Source organism: Solea solea, chromosome 19, assembly GCF_958295425.1.
Source record: "Solea solea chromosome 19, fSolSol10.1, whole genome shotgun sequence".
In the NCBI taxonomy this organism is placed as follows: domain Eukaryota; kingdom Metazoa; phylum Chordata; class Actinopteri; order Pleuronectiformes; family Soleidae; genus Solea; species Solea solea.
In genome coordinates this window covers 20,031,642-20,050,514 of record NC_081152.1, presented here as the reverse complement: position 1 = coordinate 20,050,514, position 18,873 = coordinate 20,031,642, and the positions used below count along the sequence as shown (strand labels likewise).

General features: G+C 40.5%; 1 protein-coding gene across 8 annotated transcripts in view; it reads right to left on the bottom strand.

Annotated features, from left to right (window-relative positions):
- LOC131446031 (transcription factor 4-like) overlaps nt 1–18,873 on the bottom strand; it is a 166,106-nt gene that overhangs the window by 71,758 nt on the left and 75,475 nt on the right. For 7 of the 8 annotated variants that reach the window (XM_058616924.1, XM_058616928.1, XM_058616923.1 and 4 more), the window contains 2 exons: nt 11,503–11,629; nt 10,004–10,053 (listed from right to left, as the gene is read on the bottom strand). In XM_058616924.1, the coding sequence (XP_058472907.1) occupies nt 10,004–10,053; nt 11,503–11,629 (177 nt within the window). Of the gene's footprint in view, nt 1–10,003; nt 10,054–11,502; nt 11,630–12,724; nt 12,845–18,873 lie in introns of those variants that run through there. The other variant, XM_058616931.1, reaches the window with a different exon arrangement.

Here is an 18,873-nt window from a genome sequence, read left to right as displayed (position 1 = left end):
GCTCTAAGACAATGGCGACGAGCCAGGGAAGCGTAGCGTTTTTTAAGTGGAAATATCGACACTACTTCTCCCTTACCAAGGTAAAAGGAAAGAATGTATATGTAACGTGTGACTTGTTAAATACTGTACATAGGGTTTTTATTCTTCATTCAGGTATTATAAACATCTTTGACATATGGGATGTTAAAGAATGTAATAGCGTTATAGAACATAAAAAATAATGTCAGTTACTTTGCTGAGTAACTAATAACTTTTAAAATGTGGTAACTGAGTTACCAACTCAATTACTTTTTGGGAGAAGTAATTTGTAACTATAACTAATTACTTTAGTAAGTAAGATGCTCAATACTGGTCAACAGTCAAAAACAGTCATAGAAACTCTTTCAACTGGTCTCAACTCAGGCTCCGCCTCCTTCATAGGCCGTCACAGAACAGAAACCGGACTGTACCATTTCAAAGGTTCCACTAAATGTGACCTACAAATTTTTCCTTCCCTCCCCGAGCAATGAAGTACCCACCAGACCATCTACATTTTGGTTCAGCCCTTGCAGTTTTTATGCGGCTTCTACCAAATTGCGCCATATTCCTTTGACGTAGACAACGTCCTCCAAAGGGAACTCACCATTGTCGGACATGTACAATACTTCCACTGAATTTTATCCACCCTTGTTGGGCAGGTAGACCCGTGTTTCCAAAACTCTCGACATGAGGACCAACTTTTACCCAAATTCTTGACAAGAGCCAATTTGTGCAAAATGTAGCGGCTAATTTACAGCCATATCTATGAAATCTAATAAACCAATCAATTCCAAGAGATGTTTCGTAAATTAGCTATGTTATTCAAAACATAGACACTTAAGTCGTGAGTAAAGGGTGAGAAAATTCTCCAGAATTAGTTTTGGGCACCCAAAGACAATCTTCCATGACCCATCTGTGGGTCCTGACCCCGTGTTGGGGAATCATCTCTGTCTTCAAAGGGCAGCTAGGAGAAGCTCATCTGCTACTCGCTGGATGTGATGACTTTTCTTTCTGAGGGGCGGGTCATACTATCTACCAATTTTGGCAGGTGGACCTGCAGATTTCCAGTTAGACTCTTTGTGGACTGTACCACTGACTGCACCTGCTCCCTCTAGCACTAACATTTTTCAGGCCGAGTTGTTAGCACGCTCCTGTTTTGCTCAAAAGAGACAATGAAGAAGACGGTAACCATGCAAACCTGAGGCTTGAGACTGTATGAGGAAATCCACCACTACCTACAAATGAAAACATGGAAGGTTCAACCCTAGCCAGGACTCATGTTAAACTAACATTAGTGCATTAACTGTCGGGATTACCATCCATCACAGTCCGATCTCCTGAGAGTGGGAGGAGCCAGTGTTGTCACATGATTGCTAGAGGAATTTTCAACTGAATTGTAATATTACATTATTGGTAGGACTAGCACATACAGAACAAAGAGTTTTGCTCTACCTGTCCACCAACAAACATGAACCTCAACTTTAACCAACCACCCGTGATCTTTACTCTAGCGCCACCATGAGTTAAACACTTTTTTATTGAAAGATACCAACTTTGGGAACAACTGCCATGAAACAGTAATAGTTCTGACAGCTTTCTGGACAAACTAGACAAAGCAGAATCATGTTTTCAGTTGATCAAAACAAACGATGATGATTCTGGACTCTGTTTTTGGAGAATTTGAGCCTCAACTGACAAAAACTAAGATCCTTTTTTTTTATTTAGGCCTGATTTGGTGCAAAAAGCCACTGTCAATCCTGCTGCTGGAGGAAAGAGCCGCTCAGCGGTTTGTGTGGCGTGCAGGTATATTTCACACAGAGCGTGCTCAGAATGAAAACCATGATTAAAGATGAGGCTAATCTGCACCACCAGCATGTGTGTGCGTGTGTGTGTGTGTTTTATGAGGCTGATATTTAGATCGCTAAGGCGCAGGCTTTGTTGAAGCCTGTGATCTCATTATAAAAAGGTTTAAAAAAAATAACAATAAAGAAGCCTGTTGTTTCATTTAAATCCAGTTTCTTTCTTTCTGCTCCTTTTATTCTGTATTCTATATCTCTTCGGTCCTTTCTTTTCGAGCATGTTCACAAATTGAATTATTCAAAAATAAAGTAGATTTGATAGATAATTAGTAGTAAAAATCTAAAGTATGTTATATCTTAAGACTATTTTTTGCTGTTAGACAGACTTTTCCCCAAAAAACACAACAAAAACAAAGTGTGTGTCACTTTATAACCGCTCTCTCTCCCACACCAAACCCCATGGAGAAAATCAGTGATTCTACATCACAGCATACAGGAGTTGTTGATGCACTGTTCCTCTATAAGTCAGTGATACAAACTGACCACATGAGGCAGCAGTAGACCAGCAGCTCCTGTGTCAGTGTGAGCTAAAAATGCTGGTTTTCTCTATGGACTTTGGTGTGGGGGAGCGAGCGGTTTACAAAGTGACACAAATTTCAGTTTACTGTTGGAAAAGGCCGTCAAACACTGAGATAAAGCATCAAACATATACAATACAATACTGTTACATAATGAGAGGTCGTTGGTATTATCCCTTTAAGGGCACACAGCAATTTGGCATGAATCACTCTCCAAATAATATTTGGTCTTTCACTTAAGGATGATTTCACCTCATGTGCAAGCAGGTGAAAGAAAATGACAACAATCTGTCCTGAAACGTCTCAAATCTCCCTGTGAAGGAACATCACCACCTTCACAGCCATGTTCACAGTGAGTAATATGAGTTTAACACATTATAAGCAAAAAAGAAAAGAGAAACCAAATGAAAAAAAAGCTGGAGTTTGACGTTTCGATGCAGCCGAGAAAGACAAGTGAGAAACATTTAACACATTATGAAGCAGATCTGTTACCACATGTAGATCTACAGGCGGATGTATGTGTGTGTGTGTGTGTGTGTGTGTGTGTGATATAGAGAGACAACATGTGATATTCATTGTAGCCTTGGAGCAAAATTTGTGTCGCTCTGCTGCCTGTTACTGCAGCCAAATATTTGGGCTCAGGAATGCACTGGGGAACATTAACATCTGCAGCAGGCATTCAGTATGTGTGTGTGTGTGTGTGTGTGTGTGTGAGGTCTTTGTAGAAGCCAAATGTCCTCACAAGGACAGAACAGCCGCAGGCGTCTTCAGGCTGAGGTCATTTCACATTGCCGGAGCACTAAGAGGGAAAATTTGACTCCTTGGTTTAGTAAAGGTTGCACGCTGGGCATCAACGACTGACTGGAAAACCACGCCAGGACGTGACTGGACTTGTTTGTTAGTGTGGCCTGTGTGTGTGTGTGTACGCTCGAGCAGAAACCATTATGAGCTAACAAAAAACTGTGGCTAGCATCACATTAGTGGGTGTCGCTACTTGATCAGTACCAGAAAACGTATTTGTTTTCCGCACAAGTGTGGCTACTTACTTTTAAATAAAATAAAGTTATATTACGTTTCAGTAGTTATTAATATAAAAAAAAATACATGTTATTGATCGGTTTCTTCTTCCAATTTATGGCATTTTATGGAAACAAAAACTGTCCAACCGGATAATCTGAATAATCTGGCAGTTAGCATTACAGCTTGGTACCCCAAGTAGCAAGCTAATGTAGTCCATTTGATTAACACAGTATCATAAAACACCGTAGCAACGTCATGTCAACAGACATTAGGAGGGTGGCGCTATTTGTACACACACACACACAAAAGTACAACTGAAACACACTAAAACAGCATATCGGCAATGCAACAGGAGACAGCAGGGCAGTAGCTAACAAACTGTGCATTTGTGGGGTTAGCACAGCCCACTCATCCAAAACAGCTAATAGCAGTAGTAGCAGTAGTAGTAGTAATTAGGGTATTGTTGATCCAATAGCAGCCAACATGGCAGAAGCTAAAGCATCTTAAACCATCAACAACTGACAGCAGTAGCTTCGGAATTAGCAATAGTATTAGTAGCAGCAGCAGTAGTAGTAGTAGTAGTAGTAGCAGTAATAGTAAAAGTAAAAGTAGTAGTAGTAGTAGCAGTTGTAGTATATGGGGTATTGTTGATCTAATAGCAGCTAACATGGCAGAAGCTAAATCTAACTGTGTTTCTCATAAAGCATCTTAATCCAACATTAGCTAAACGGTTAAACACACAAAAGAAAACACTAAAGTCTCAGCAAAACATAACATGTTACAAAACTAGTATAAACCAGCTTTTGTGCTGCTATAGGCTAACATTAATCCTATATCAGCTAACAGGTCACTAAGGCTAGCATAACAACAGCAAAGCATGGAATTAAACAGGATTCAAAAGCTAACAATGATAGCAGAGCTAAACCTTAGTCAAACAGTGGGCGATTAGCATTGATGCTACAAAGATCAAGGTCCAGTTTTTTTATTATAACCATGATAAATTAAAGGCTTTCTGCTTGAATGTCTCATCTTATTGTAGTTTGAGCCAAATCAAACAAAATAAATAAACGTCATATACTCAAGTTGTTTACTTCTAAATAAACATTTATGCTAATTTAAAGTATTCACAAGTAAATCAACACATTTTTAACCGACGTGTTGAATGTGTAGTGAAGTGTAGGTTCATGTATGTACAGCAGCTACCGTATATACCATTGTGTGAGAATTCACGACACACACGCACACACACACACTCACACACACTCACAAACGATGCCTTGTGATTCAATTAGCAGTTTCCCATCTGACACAAAATGGCGGCCGCGGTGCAGCCGTGTGTGTGGGACAGCACGAGCCAAGTACATAGTTAATATGCACACACGTACACACACTTACACACACATACACACAAATGTGTGTCACTCCAAACAAAACGGCAATATTTTAAATCATTTAACAGTTCAATAAGCATTTATTTAAAAAAAAACTATTTGTAATTGGTAACAATGATATTATTATATATATTATATAGGAAAAGGAACTCAAATTAGACAAAAGTATGTGGACGGTTTTTAACTGCTTAAAACACAGGTCTCAAACATGCGGTGCGTGGGCCACATGTGGCCCTCCAGTCAATTCCATGTGGCCCGCCAAATTGATATCAACTGTTAGATTCATTTTGCATGATAAATATGTTTATGATTGTGAACTATATAGCATTCCATTATCAAAACAAACACTTTTATTTGGGACATTTAGGAGAAATATTGTCAGATATATAGTTTTGTTATCATAATGGAATTTTGTGATATAATTCTAATACATAGGAAATGTTTTGACAGGACCCCCCAGACTCCTTTAACATAATCTAAAACAGTTTTTATTTAAAAAAAAAACAACAACAAAAAAAACATCAGCTTATTGTCAAAACTCAGTGATTTCTGGTATTAATATTGAAAATGATTGATACTATTTTGTTGTTTGGTTTCACAAGGATCTGCTGTTAGCCCTCAGTGGTTGCATGTTAGGGGTCTGAAGCTCCTCATGTGGTGCATGGACCTGCCTGCAGGGGGCAGTAGGGCTCACCAAACCACTCCCCTGGACCACCACCACCACCACTCACAGCCTACCGGGGACTGCCGTCTCTCCTACTGTGGCTTCATTTAATTAACACTGTCAACCTTAAACACAACCACATCTGAGCTGACGAGAGAGGGGGAGAGAGAGGGAGGGAGAGAGAGAAGAGAGGGAGGGAGAGAGAGAAGAGAGGGAGGGAGAGGGAGAGAGAGAGAGAGAGGGAGAGAGAGAGCAGAGAGAAGAGAGAAGAGAGAAGAGAGAGAGAGATGGGAGTAGAAAAATTTCCCTGACTTAAATTTTTGCTCCTTCATCCGACGCTTCCGATGACTGATACCAAAACAAATAGAGTCTGTTGGATTCTCTCAATTTAAACTTTAAAAAATAAATAATAAATGGAGAAAAAACGTAAAATAAAGTCATGGTTTCAGGGTGAAACATTTATGTAGAAAAATGTGGATTTGTCATCACTTTATCATGTAACGAGCTGCTAATGAAGACACGAGCCGCAGTGTTCTCTGAGATGATGACTTATTATTTCCCAGAAATTACCATCTCATTTTTTTGATTTTTGAGGCATTTTCAACAACCTGTGTTTTGCTTTCAGAATACTTTATCAATTTAATGACATCTTTCTACAAATGATGGTTTGGAGAGATAAGAAACTATGACAACGTGCTAACCCAATACAATCTATGTAAGCTTAGTTTTACAATATCTTAAGAATATGTTCACTCCTTTATCTTGTTTAACTTTTTTAACAAGAAACTGACATTTATGGTACTTTGTAAACCCGCTCACTCTCCCCACACCAAAGTCCATAGAGAAAGAGACACAGGAGCTGCTGGTCTACTGCTGCCTCGTGTGGTCAGTTTGTGTCACTGAGGTAAAGGGAGAGTGAACTGTATCACAAAACTCCACTTTCTTGTGTGTGGAACAGCGAGCTACAGTAGTAATGACATTGTTAAAATATCGTAGACGTAAGCTGGCAGGCAGGTGTATTGCAGGTGTATTGCGCTTCATTAAAAACAAAACTTGAAAGTTTTCCTTCGCGTGTCACATAACTGATTCATGTTCAAAACAAAAGGCACAAACAAACAAACAAAAAAAACATTAAACTTTCTCATTCTGACATTTCATTTAACGGCTTCATTTTCCCAGTTTCTTTGTGACCATTTATTGGCGAGATAATCTTGATAAATCCAGAGCGTGTGTGCGTTTTGTTCCGTCTCCCAGCGTCAGCACAGCTCCCAGGAGCAGACAGAGACTCTATCAGCCTGAACAACAAATGAACTAAATCAGTGATAATCCCACACCAACAAAAACACCAACAAAGAAGAAGACGAGCGAGACGGCACTCTGCAACCTGCTAATGTTAGCAACTGATGCCTAATTTCCTTTTGATTACACAGACGTCCCACGCTCTCCTCTCAAGTGACGTTTAATTGTTTCTCAAAGTAAATCATCAACTCAGCAAACTAAATTTGACAAATAGCAATAACAAACTTGCAGCGCAGGGAGACGAGGAGGAGAGAGAGGGGAGACGGGGGGGGGAGAGAAATGAATTAATTAGAAAAAAGAGGGGGGGGGGGGGGGGAGAGAGAGAAGAGCCGCTGTCGCCGCCGCCTGCGGTGGATGCGAAACACAGATAAAAGCAAAGAGACAAGACTGTTAAAGGTGGAGCATGTGGAAGGTGAGCAGGTTAAAAACAAGGTAAACTAAAGTAAAACCACACCGGAAATCTTCATTTATGCCCCCAAAAATAAAGGAATCAAGGTCACGTTATTGTACGTACTTTATAATAAAATAACCGAAATAAAACACAGTGAAATGAAACTAGAATCTAAATTTATTCCCCAAAATTTAAAGTATCTGATGTTCAGCGCGTACTTTTTATTGTACATGTTTTATAATAAATAACCATGTAAAAAAAGAAGAAAAAACAAGAATAAAAAGGGAGGAAATTTACAATGGAAATCTAAATGTATAAAATTGTAACCGCTGTCATATTCTTAATATTAACACTATTATACAATCAGGTGATCTTTAATTTAGACTTTAGATGGACGATAATTAGCTGTCTGGCTAACTTCCTGTTGGTGACGCGATACTGGAAATCTAAATTGTCTCAAAAATAAAAGTGTAAGCGTTAATAAGTGTTCTTTATGTACTTTATTTTGTTAAAATTGGCCTTCATGAAGGATTTAAAATAGCTTCAGTGATGTTTTGTTTTGGCTAAGTTTTAGCTCACTTCCTGATAACGTTCACAACCTCTTGAACTGTGTGTGTGTTTACACACATTGAATCACGTAACTTACATAAAAACACGGAGGATAAAGTCACATAAACTTATAAGAAGTTCACACACACGGAGCTTAATGATGTGTTTACGTCCACCATCGTTCTTCAAAGAGACGACAAAAAGAAGAGAAACAAACTACAATAATATAAAAGTGTAATAACTATTGTTCAGTAGAGAAATAACTTTTTTATAAACTTTAAATTTTCTACCATTTTACAACAACATGATCTTTAGTAAGGATTTAAATAAGCTTACAATTACACTGCCGTCAGTGATGTTGTATTTTAGCTAACTTCCTGTCTGAGTTTTCACACACATTTTATCATTTGTTTAGCGCAATTAGCATCTGACATCCAACAAAGAAGGAAAAACTAAACTAAAACACAGTGAAACGACACTGGAAAGAATCTCCAAAATAGACGTGTAACTGAAATAAAAGTGTTTTAGCATAAATTGTTTCCCCTTAACAAAAAAATGATTTTAAAACAGCTTATAATTAGCTTACGCTGCTGTCAGTGCGGCTGTATTTCAGCTAACTCAAACTGTAGCTAACTTAGCTCCTGTACTGTGTGTCTGTTGTGCTAGCTAGCTAACATGTTTTTAACATGTTAACTGTCAAAAATGTTGAATTCAAATGAACATGTGATCCATTTCAAATAAATGTCATCAATAAAAGATTTAGATCGACCTCATCTGCACGTGACTGAGATCACTGAGATTTATGTTTGTACTCTAAAACTAAAAGTTATTACAGATTAAACGTTCCAATAACAACAAAAATATGTCTCCTAGCCAAGCTTTAAGTAACTGATGGGGCAGGTTTGGGAATAAACCACCTGAATTTCTAAATATTTGAAGAGAAAAACACCAACAAACAGACATTGTTTGTTTCCTAACGTGAAAACTGATGTTTTTGAATCCTAAACCTCCACATTTTACCTCAGCAAACATGTACGTGAGCACATAAATGTGACGAATTAAAGCTAAAACTGAACAAACACATTATTAATCTGTCGTTTTCACTTCCTCACATGAAGAGAAATAACATTTCATACAATAAAAGTAAAAAAATATATACATTTAATATTTAAAATAACATCTCCCTTCCTTTTGTCCCACAGGAAACGTCCCCATCCGTCCACTTCACACACGCGCACACACACACACACTGAATGAATGTGACACAGAGAGGTGGGGAGGACACGGGGGACACAGCGGGACAAGCGCCCCATAAAGACAGACTCCCACCGAGTCAAAGACGTGGCCGACACGACGCTGCATTCAGCCGCCGTTAAACGTCCATTCATGAGGTCAGCATGAGAATATATATATAGATATGTGTATGTATATAAACTCTAGATTTAATGAAGATTAAAGTCAATAATCTGAAGAGAGAATCAAGACATGAAAGAACCTCGGCGGGCGACAAAAGAGACAAAGAGACAAAGTGTTATTGTTGAGTGGCCGAGCGGAAATTCACAAATAAATGTCCTTTAACTGCGTCTAAATCAGGAGTCACAACAACAACAACAACAACAACAACAACAACAACAACAACAACAACAACGCTTCACGATTTATCTACGACACATTTCAGACGAGACGACATTCTGTTTGTTCTCAAAAAACAACAACAACAACAAAAGTCTGTCTTTGTCTCATTTTAGAGGCACAATAAACCGATCAGCTGATCAATCAATCAATCAATAACTGTGAAATTCTTTTGATATAACTAAACTAAAGTAGAAGCAAAATTGTGAAGTTATTTTCATATAACTTAAGCTTTGTATATATATATATATATATATATAAATTAATTTTAAAGTTGTATGTTAAGTTGCGTGGATATAACTTGAGTAAATAAGTTATGTTGCTATAACTTAAATTAAAGAAGTTATACGTAAAAAAATAAACAAATGAAATTGAGTTCATGTAACTTAAATTAACTTATATCACAATTAAAGTAACTATGACGTTAAATTTTTTGAAATAGCAACAATAGCATAACCACCGCGTCTACTGCGTATATTATGAAGTTTTTTATATATAAAGATCGTGTTTTTCAAAAAATCAGCTGTAAATTAAAAACAAAACAAAAAAAAACAACAGGAAGTGATCATCCACACAGCAGCAGCAGCAGCAGCCATTTTGCACCTCACAGACCATAATAACCATAACAACCACACGGAGAGAAGTGTCATGTTATCACTTACTGAGGACGGCAAGCCGGGAGGGACCTTCCGTACTTTTTTTGTGTGAATCTCTAAAAAGAGAGAGAGAGAGAGAGAGAGAACACACGACGGTGATGAAGAGGAAGTAAAGGGACATTCTGCTTTTTATTTGTTTGGATTGAGGTGGACACGGAGGACACGGAGGACACAGAGGACACGGAGGACACGCAGGACACGGAGGACACGCAGGACACGGAGGACGGACACTTTTCCCACAGACGATGTGGACATTTTCTGGACAGGACTGATTTGTTTTTCTTGTTTCCTTTTTTCTTCTTCTTTTGTTGTTGTTTGTTTGTTTGATAAAAGAAGAAGAAGAAGAAGAAAAAGAAGAAGAAGAAGAAGAAGAAGAAAAAGCAGCTTCTGACATGTTTATATTATTTTTCAGGGTTTTCTCTCAAAGGGAAGTCAGCGAGCGAGCGAGCGCTCTATTAAGCAGGAAGGTGAGACTTTGATGGAAAAATGAAAGAGCATTTCTTTTTTTTGGAGGAGGAAGATTGGACACTGTGTGTGTGTGTGTGTGTGTGTGTGTGTGTCCTCTCAAGGCTAATGCTACCAAGGCTACATGGCAGTCGCTTTTGTCCTGCTTTTTAAAGACTTTCTCCCCTGTATTTCCTTTTTGTAAAAAACTCCCCCCTCTGAAAACAACACACACACACACACACACACACACACACACACACACGCACACACACGCGGCCTTCTGAGTGTGTGTGTGTTTCAGACGGACCTTAAAAGAGAAAGTGTCCACAGTGTCAGAAGTTTCCGATTGTTTGGACTCGTCGAGTCACGTCGTCTTTGTTTAAGCTGATTTTAGTGTGTTTTAAAACATTAAATATATAAATAACGCAGATAAATAATTACATTCAGGGCTTTAAATCCTTATAGAATAAGGACAAACTGTTTTATTACATGTTGGAGGTTGTTTTTATTCAGTTATTAAGCGATTTTCCGTGTCCGAATGTTTTCATTTTAAGTTACTCGTTTATTATAATCATGAATATGTGTGGTTTTTGGGTCCAAAACGATCAATATTTTACGAACCAAACAAAAAAATATTAAAACTTACAAGTTTCAAACATATTGTGTCAGTTAAATTATATATTATGACTATAAATTGATTATTTGTTAAAAATGTTGTTTTTGTTAAAATAAATAATAAAATAATTTACTACTGACTGAACCACAGTTTCAACAAAAACAATGTAAACATTCACATTAATAAACATTATAAACATAAATGTAATTTGTCTCAGTTGTATTAGGCTAAATAATGTGATGCTATTATTGTAATATTTAATAATATTTAATTAATCTGGGTGTATAATTAAATCAACAAAAACGACAGTATGTGGGAAATTTCTTGGTTCTTTCTTCTAAACATTTTTGTTTAGAGAACAGTGTGTGTGTGTGCGTGCGTGTGTGTGTGTGTGCGTGTGTGTGTGTAAGTGCGTGTGTGTGTGTGTGCCTGTCTCTCTCACCCATCGTGTCCATAGGCAGCGTTCTCCTCCGCGGGTTGGAGCCGTAGTGTTGGTAATACTGAGCGGCCGACTTGGGGGGCGACGCAGCGCCCGGACTCCCCAGACCCAGTTCACCACCCAGTCCAGACTGGGCGAGAGACACCGAGACAGAGGAAGAGAGAGAGAGAGAGAGAGGGAGGGAGAGAGAGAGAGAGAGAGTATTGATCTGGGAGCTCAGTCTTCAGTCATGTGATCATGTGACTTGAGTTGCAATGAAAGAAAAACATCGACATGAAAATAAAACCAGAAAATAACAGGACACACACACACACACACACACGCACGCACACACACACACACACACACACACACACACACACACACACGTTTCATACGTTGATGACTAATTTCATTTGAATAGATTATAAATATATTGAAACAGTGACGGAGTTCATTTCTATTATAACATTTACTTTTGTTTGTTTTTAAATTTTAAATGAAAATGAAAGATTATGTTTTATCTGAAAAAAACATACAAATCTTCACAAATGTTGATTGTTATGGATTATTATGTATTATCATGGATTATTATAGACTATTATAGATTATCATGGACTATTATGGATTATTATGTATTATTATAGATTAGTATGGATTATTATGGATTATTATTGATTATTATAGATTATTGTGGATTATCATGGATTATTATAGATTATTGATGATCAGGACACTGGTGTGAAGGTGATTGATGGTGTTTGGTGAAATGACTTTGCACCAACTTTAAAAACCTCAAATGTTGACGTTTGAATAATTCATTAAGTTCATTCAAACTAAAAATAACAACTTCATAAACCTTGTTAACTTTGATCAAAGTGAATTTATTTATTTGTGTTTGATCTTGAGAGTTTTTAATCTACTGACACTGAAGAACAAAGAGGTTAATCTGAACATGAGGAATGACCAGATTACCTCAGATAGATGGATGATGAATGAACTGGTGATGGATGAATGATAAAAATAACATATAAAAGTATAAAGTTCATTCAAACCACAGTAAAAACATCGTCTTCACAGAACTTTGAATAAATGTCTAAAATAAATTTAAAACTATTTTCTGTTTTTTATTAGCGACAAAGACAACGACTTAAAATAAATAAATAAATGAATGAATTCATCCACTTGACTTTCTCCAACAACACCAAACCCCAGTGATGATGAAGATGACGATGAAGGTCTTTACCTCATGCTGCTCAGTGATCTACACTTCTCTTCTTCTCCTCCTCCTCCTCTTCCTCTCTGATTCTTCCCTCTCTTTATCTCTCTGACTCAAACTGGATTTAATCACGTTGTCCTGCGTTAGTTAAAGTTCAACGACGCGTCGAGCAACAAGTCACGCGACCAATCGACACAAGAAGGAGAAGCAGAAGAAGAAGGAGAAGAAGGAGAAGAAGGAGAAGAAGCACAAGAAGAAGGAGAAGAAGCAGAAGAAGGAGAAGAAGGAGAAGAAGCAGAAGGAGAGGAGGAGAGAAGCATGCAGCAGGAGAGGAAGAGGAAGCCTTTTTTTCAAGTGGCACAAAAAGTTAGACAGGAGGGAGGAGGTCACAAAAAAAAACTCTCACCCTCACATATCCTCACCCTCTCACCCCCCCCCCCCCCCCCCCCATCCTTTAAATAGACTCACACACACACACACACAGCTTTCTCGTTAAGTAATTAGTGTATTTAAAGCAGAGGGGAGGGGGAGGAGATTGTGGGGGGGGGCAGGGGGCGGAGTCTAATCTGAATTCAGATCATCGTCTCTGTGGCTCCAAACAAGAGTTAGCTTGGCAGTGTCAGGCCAAAGGGACGGCCTTTCTCATGCTAAACAGGGTCTAAGTGGACCAATTACAGGGCCAGGCCTGAGTCTGTGAGCCTCTCTGCTGCTTAAGACAAAAGAGGGCTTGTCTTAAATAAAGTCAGTCCTCAGTGTGTGTGTGTGTGTGTGTGTGTGGGAGTAAAGGGGGGTTCCCACTAAAACAAAAAGGCTCTCATTGATTGTGGCGCTTTTTTCTTTCTCTTCTTCTTTCTCGTTTTTTTTTTTTTTTTTCTCGTCCAGCACTCGAGCATCGAGCCAGCGCCGGGCGGTCGCCCCGGCAACTGGACGAGCCAGAGGCTGGAGACATAACACAGCCAGCGTCTATGTCTCTCTGTCTGTCTGTCTGTCTGTCTGTCTGTCTTTTGCCGTCTCAGTCACATGTTTAACTTTATGTTAAAGGTGATGAAAAGGAACTGACGACTTTATCTGTTTTTAAAACTCGTCTTTTTGTTGTTTTATTTCATATTTTGAGTTTTTCTTTCAGTTGTATTTTAGTTGAACTTGCGACCATGAAGTCTTTGGCACACAGGGTACGGGTCTTAACCACTGAGCCACTGCACCCCACCCTGGCAATTCATCACGTTTCATGCCCCAAACTTTACGTCTGAAAGCGTTTCAGTGAATGTGCGACAAAAACTGGACGTGGGAGGGGCTAATTCCGGATTGAACGGCAGGTTTGTCGTACATGCATGAAAATCCGTAGACGTGTGTAAGAGGTCGGGTTGAAGAAAAAATTCCATTATGACCATGATCCAAACCCAACAGGAAGTCGGCCTTTTTGGATTGAACATCCATTTTTTGAAAGCATTTTAATTCTGTGTACGGCCTTGTCTTAAACTGCTTTATCAGTGGTCAGCAACTGCTGGCACGTGGGCCAAAACTGAGCCACCCGGCAATCAGTATGTGGCCCGAGAGATGATTTAAAAGAATTAAATGATCTTATCGAATCATTCAAAGCTTTTATTCTGAACAAATATAAAATAATAGCATAAGTTTGGCCCCCTGGAGTTTGAAGTTCCAGGTCGTACTCACGCCCCGAGTTCGTCATTCAAAACAAACTTTACGCAGACAAAAAACGGTCTGGTTGTGATCACATCAACAGGATTTCTGTGTCCAGAGCGCGACCTGTTGTTCAGAGGGGGAACAGACACGCGTCCACTGTGACCTACATTTACCCACAATGCACTGCTCTGCTCGGATCCAGGGGAACATTTTGTTTTCATCATCACAGAAGTGAAACTCCAGCCTCGATGATAGTCATGTCTGTGTGTGTGTGTGTGTGTGTCTGTGTGTGTGTGTGTGTGTGTGTGAGAGAGAGGGGGAGACACACACACACACACACACACACACACACAGAGGTCTGTTTCTCAGAGCTGACTCTGCCTCGGAACCCAGCTGCTCACAGAGACTGTATTAACTAAGATAGATTACCAGAGAGAGAGAGACAGAGAGAGAGAGCGAGAGAGAGAGAGAGCGAGAGAGAGGGAGACACAGAGAGAGAGAGAGAGAGAGAGGGAGACACACAGAGAGAGAGAGAGAGAGAGTTGACTCAGACTGATGTAAAAAAAAGAGCAAAAGTGAAAAAAAAAATTCTATTCTTCGGGTTAAGCTAAGCTAAGCTAACGGTTCCTCCTGTTTCCAGAATTGTTGCTACACTAAGCTTTTTTTTGCTAAGCTAACGTAAATGTTTCCCTTTAATTCTGGTCCTTTGCTAAGCTAAGCTAACAGTTTATTATCTTATTTATTCTGTTTTTAAATAAAGATATGCTGAGCCTTCATATAAGCTAGCTTCATTTGTTTCACACACACATCTTCCTGTTTTATTTTGTCATGTGTTTATAAGACATCAGTTATACATTAGCTGCTCCCTCGTATTTCCAGGCTTTTTGCTAAGCTAAGCTAAGCTAACTGTTTCCCCCTTATTTCTGGTCCTAATGATTAGCTCAGCTAATTGTTTACCTCTGTTTCCTTTAAAAAAAAAATTCTGCTAAGCTAAGCTAACCACATCCTGTCATAGCGAGGTGGTCCATGAATGAGTTCTTCTGTCACCGTCAGGAAACAAAACAAAACATAATGTTGAAACAATTATACCGAGAGTTTAACGTCAAAGTGAATAAAGTTGATCCTGCAGCTTCTGTCATCGAGTGAGTGAGTGAGACACTGAAATGCTCACGTGTCGTTAATTTACACCATCGCAAATATGAGAGAGAGAGAGAGAGAGAGAGAGAGAGAGAGGGAGAGAGAGAGAGAGAGGGGTGGAGGGAGGGCGAGGCAGGAAGAAGTCATTAATTACCAGGAAGTGCTGGCGAGGCAGCGGCGCACCTGTATGCCAGCTTCACTCCAGCTGACACACACGCATGTGCACGCACACACTAACACACACGTGCACACACACGTGCACACACACACACAAACACACACACCATCAGGAGTGAGGCCCTGAGGTTGTTGCTACCTGAAACAGTGAAACCAGCAGAGACACTGAATTAAACTGGAATCACAGAAGCTGAAACACACACACACACACATATCCTTAATTAGTGATGCATTTATACACATATGATTGTTATTATTGTAAGTACTGTAAGTCTATGACATCTTAAAAGTATGTTTTCCTGCTTTACTTCACTGGAAACTGCAGTTTGCAGAGCGCTTACTCTCCCGCACCAAATCCCATAGAGAAAAGTGCTGATTGTAGGTCGACAGCACAGAGCTTCAGTCAGTCACTTCACATGTGTTCTTTTGTGAGTTTGGCGTTTGTTAAACTTTAATCAGGTTTTTCTCTGTAACATAAACTCAACAAACGCTGGAGCAGCAGCAGCAGCAGCAGCAGCAGCAGCAGCAGCAGCAGCAGCAGCAGCAGCAGCAGCAGCAGCAGCAGCAGCAGCACACGGGCAGGCCCTGAACACCTGTGAGCTAAAAACCATGGTTTTCTCTCTGGAGTTTGGTGTGTGATCTACATGAATATGTGTTGGTTTCTTTGAGAGTAAAATCATTACGGGGAAACACAATTTCTCACAATCTGTTGATATTTTACGAACCAAACCACTGATTGACAGATTAATTGATAGTGGACACAATGTGGGGGCCACTGCACCGCCAGGGTCAGGGGTTCGATTCCCCGACTAGTAACTGAGAGCGTGCACAAACATGGCGGCGGAGTCTTCTTGTAGGTTGTGATAAGAGGTTACACTCGAACGCACCACACTATCAGAGTTGGAGAGCGAGGCGGCCAATCAGCATCCAGCAACGGCCGTGAGAACACAAACACACAAACAAAGACGCCATTGACACGAGCACACGAGCCCGTGAAACACCTGCTCTCTCTCTGTGTGTGTGTGTGTGTGTGTTTAAAATGATGTCAGTGCAAGAAAAACCACAGGGACACACACACACACACACACACACACACCGAGCAGCCAGGGATCGACTACCCAAATGACACTTCCTCCATCTTCTAACAGCTACACACACACACACACACACACACACACACACACACACACACACACAGCAGTTCAAAGCATTTTTCCTTAATTAGCGTTCAACGCTTGGCTTGACAAATAAATAGCGATCATTTAAGAACACTTAGAGAGAAATCAGACAGCACATTACACCTCACTGTATCTGCCAGCTTCCTCTACACACACACACACACACATGAGAGAGAGAGGGAGGGAGGGATGAAACTGTGCCTCTGATGGAGGAAATGAGAGAAAGGCAGGAAGCAAGGAAGGATGGATGGACGGATGATGGAACTCAAAGTGAGGAGACAAGGGAGCGAGGGACAGTGGGGGAGAGGAGGGTAGGGAAGAAGGAAGGGAGGGAGGGAATAAAAGTCCAGGCGGGAAGAGGAGAGGAAAAGTTGGAGGATGAGGGAACGAAAGAAAGAAGAGTGAGGAAGAGAGAGAGAGGACGGAGGTAAGGAGGAAAGGATGGACAAAGTAAGTAAGGGAGGGAAGACGAATGAATAGAGGAAGAATGGGAAAGTAGGAAGGGAGGTTAGGAAGGCAGGTAGAATGATGCAGGGAGTGAGGGAAGGAAAGAAGGAAGGAAGGAAGGAAGAAAGCATGGAGAGAAGGTACGAAGGAAGGAAGGAAGGAAGGAAGGAAGACAAGAAGGAAGAATGGACAGGGGTGGTGAGGGAAGGACTCACTAGGAAAAGAATCAAAAGGATGAGACTGAGGAGAGGAAATGAATCAAATGCAGAAGGAAACAACAGAAGAAGAGAGAGAAGGAGAGAGGGATAAAGGAGAGAGGGATTCAATGAAGGAGAGAGGAATGAAGGAGAGAGGGATGAAGGAGAGAGGGATCCGATGAAGGAGAGAGGAATGAAGGAGAGAGGGATGAAGGAGAGAGGAATGTAGGAGAGAGGGATGAAGGAGAGAGGAATGAAGGAGAGAGGGATGAAGGAGAGAGGAATGTAGGAGAGAGGGATCAGATGAAGGAGAGAGGAATGAAGGAGAGAGGGATCAGATGAAGGAGAGAGGAATGAAGGAGAGAGGGATCCGATGAAGGAGAGAGGGATGAAGGAGAGAGGAATGTAGGAGAGAGGGATAAAGGAGAGAGGGATCCAATGAAGGAGAGAGGAATGTAGGAGAGAGGGATGAAGGAGAGAGGGATCCGATGAAGGAGAGAGGAATGAAGGAGAGAGGGATGAAGAAGAGAGGGATCCGATGAAGGAGAGAGGAATGAAGGAGAGAGGGATCAGATGAAGGAGAGAAAAATGAAGGAGAGAGGGATCAGATGAAGGAGAGAGGAATGAAGGAGAGAGGGATCAGATGAAGGAGAGAGGAATGAAGGAGAGAGGGATCAGATGAAGGAGAGAGGAATGAAGGAGAGAGGGATCCGATGAAGGAGAGAGGGATGAAGGAGAGAGGAATGTAGGAGAGAGGGATCCGATGAAGGAGAGAGGGATGAAGGAGAGAGGAATGTAGGAGAGAGGGATAAAGGAGAGAGGGATCCAATGAAGGAGAGAGGAATGTAGGAGAGAGGGATGAAGGAGAGAGGGATCCGATGAAGGAGAGAGGAATGAAGGAGAGAGGGATGAAGAAGAGAGGGATCCGATGAAGGAGAGAGGAATGAAGGAGAGAGGGATCAGATGAAGGAGAGAAAAATGAAGGAGAGAGGGATCAGATGAAGGAGAGAGGAATGAAGGAGAGAGGGATCAGATGAAGGAGAGAGGAATGAAGGAGAGAGGGATCAGATGAAGGAGAGAGGAATGAAGGAGAGAGGGATCCGATGAAGGAGAGAGGGATGAAGGAGAGAGGAATGTAGGAGAGAGGGATCAGATGAAGGAGAGAGGAATGAAGGAGAGAGAACAGAGGAGGAGACAGGAAATGAGTGAATGATGGACAGAGAGACAGATTTATATGTGGAGATGAAAGAAAGAATGAAGAATAGACTTCTCCCACGATGTCATCTTGAACTGATCATTCCCATCATGCTTCACTTTACTCATGTGACACACACACACACGCACACACCCGCACACACACTCACTCACTCACACTCACACACACACACACACGCAC